This window comes from Sinocyclocheilus anshuiensis, unplaced genomic scaffold, assembly GCF_001515605.1.
Source record: "Sinocyclocheilus anshuiensis isolate Anshui unplaced genomic scaffold, SAMN03320099.WGS_v1.1 scaffold68, whole genome shotgun sequence".
Taxonomy (NCBI): domain Eukaryota; kingdom Metazoa; phylum Chordata; class Actinopteri; order Cypriniformes; family Cyprinidae; genus Sinocyclocheilus; species Sinocyclocheilus anshuiensis.
The window spans coordinates 518,709-521,215 of NW_015555741.1; the positions used below are offsets into that span (position 1 = coordinate 518,709).

General features: G+C 35.5%; 1 protein-coding gene across 1 annotated transcript in view; it reads right to left on the minus strand.

The window, feature by feature from the left end:
* Positions 1-370: 370 nt before the first annotated feature.
* The window catches only part of LOC107673263 (paired amphipathic helix protein Sin3a-like), a 37,130-nt gene continuing 34,993 nt past the window's right edge, over positions 371-2,507 (minus strand). Inside the window, exon 21 of the mRNA XM_016466779.1 lies at positions 371-1,856. Within this exon, the coding sequence (XP_016322265.1) occupies positions 1,626-1,856 (231 nt within the window). The 3' untranslated portion in view covers positions 371-1,625. The remainder of the gene's footprint in view (positions 1,857-2,507) is intronic.

Here is a 2,507-nt window from a genome sequence, read left to right on the forward strand (position 1 = left end):
ATATTTAAAATTTAAAAAATTTAAATATGTATAGCGATGTAAAATATAAAATATAATAATAAATATTACAAATATTAACTTATGTAGCTTTTAGTTAAATTCTAAAATATTTAATACTATTTAATATATGTATATATATATATATATATATATATATATAAACAAACAAGGACACAGAACCACCTTCCTCTATAGAGAAACTCTGAAACCGCAGAGCATCAAATCTAGGAGGTGCATTGCCTCCTGGTGGCCACAGATGACAACTACACCCTGATCACCAACAAAACATATTGCACTCAGTGCATTTCAGCAAATATCACATTTTTGCATAACATGAATAATTCAAAAACAAGCCAAATGTGTATGCTACAAATGTAATTTTTATTAATTTAAATAATATGCAAATAAAGGGTCTATAATGATCCACAGAAAAGACATGCTTTGTGACTCATTTTTAAAATGTGTATATATATTTAGATTTAGATTTGTCCAGCAGAAATCTATCCAGAGTGAAGACTGAAACCTCTGACAACGATAAAGAAGACCTTTACATTCATAAGAGTTGTGTCTGCGTGTGTTTGCCAGAGGACACGGCTATAGGTCAATCCAAAATGGTCAGTGATAAAAGTGTACAGAAACAAGATCCGTATTCAAACTTCAAAAATTAAAATGCTTTTTTTTTTTCTTATAAAAACTTCCATTGCAAAAACAAGAACCTGGATACATTTCTACTTTGCAAAATTAACATTTTTACTAATAAAAAAGAAAAAGAAAGGAAGACAAAATAGAAGAGCAAAGGAAACACACAAAAGGAGAAAGAAAACAAACCCCAACCTTAATAATCGACTCCCTTTGGTAAAAACTGTAATAAACCATCCTGTCATCGTTTTCCATGTGGTTCCCGCTTTTTTCTTCCTAAACGCCACACTGAAGCACTGAACACAACACACATCTGGCATAAAAAAGGTCTGGTGATTATTTACACTGTATTTACAAAACTGTTGAACTATGTGTGTGTGTGTGTGATTCACAGGTCATGTTCACTGTAAGCTGGTGTATGGAGCAGATATAAGTGTGTTTTCTGATTCATAACATGCCTTCACACAGGCCTTGGACTTTTATTGCTGTCGCATTTATATATTTTTTGCCTATATTTTTAAGTAAAAACGGAATTTTTTCATTCTAATATTACAATGTTAAATTCGCACTTCAGATTTTTTGCTCTCTGAAATGTGGCAGAATAAATCTCTCAAAGTCACGTTAAAGCTAAGTGCACTTATCCCGAAACGTTTTTGTTTTCTGTTTTCGTAAAAAGTCTGATTCAGACTTTTCTGCCACTTTTTCTCGGATCTGCTGCCTGTTTTAACTATCAAAAACCAGCGAACACACTCGACTGGCGTTCAAGAGATGCGCGGAATCCGTTATATGTATCGGATCGGTGGGTTGGTCTACGGAAAGGGCTGTGCTGATTGGTCCGGGCTGGGTTTGACTGACAGGTCTTCAACCCCGTGTTTTTTGGCACTGGGCGACCTGCGTTTCTGCAGGAACAGCTTATAAAAAAAGGAAAACAAAAACACTGTTAAAAATCTCACGTCGTCGCTGAGCTCCGCCCCTTTCCGCTGATGTCACGGGCTCTTGTGGGCGCTGCCGTACTGGACCCTGTACTTATTAATGCGCTGGAAGTGAAGGATCTGGGGGTCACATGTGGTGGAGCAGGGCACCAGTCCCTCCCGCCCTTCTCCCATGAGCCACCTGCTGGTTTGAGCAGCCATGTCTCTGGTCACGTGCTCCTTCACCCAGCGCTGAGTCCAGGCGTGAAAGCGCTGGTGCAGACGTGTGCTCACTCGCTCGTGAGACTGAGAGAGAGAGAGAGAGAGAGAGAAAGAGAAAGCGCGCCAGAGCTGTGAGTCGCTGTGCTGAGGGACGAGTAAGGACTTTTCACATCAAGTACAAATTTGCAGCCACAATATTTTTAAAAATGCAAAAATTTGCTACAAGGTGAAACTTTCATTTTGTATTTATTTATTTATTTTTTAAATTCTGGAAGTAGCTTGGCAAAAACTCTAAAGTTTCAGATAGATGTCTATTTGTTGATTGAGATCACAAAAAAAATCACATCGGCAACTAAAAGAAGAAAAATGTATATTGCGCATAAATTGAGACCATATGTAATTACATAATAATAATAAAATATAATACTGTCAATATAAATATTAAATCCTACTAATAAATTATCCTATTAATACTATTAATATCCATATTAGCAACAATAATTATAATGCACATAAACTGAGAATGTATTTAGTTATATTAAATACATACAAAATAATTGCAAAATGAGAATTTAATTATATAATACCATAAATTTAAATATTAAATCCTATCAATATTCTATCCTTTTTTTCCTTTGCGACAAAGGCGAAAAAATATTGCAAAAATTGACACACACACACACACACACACACACACACACACACACACACACAAAAATGAAATCCTGCTAATAT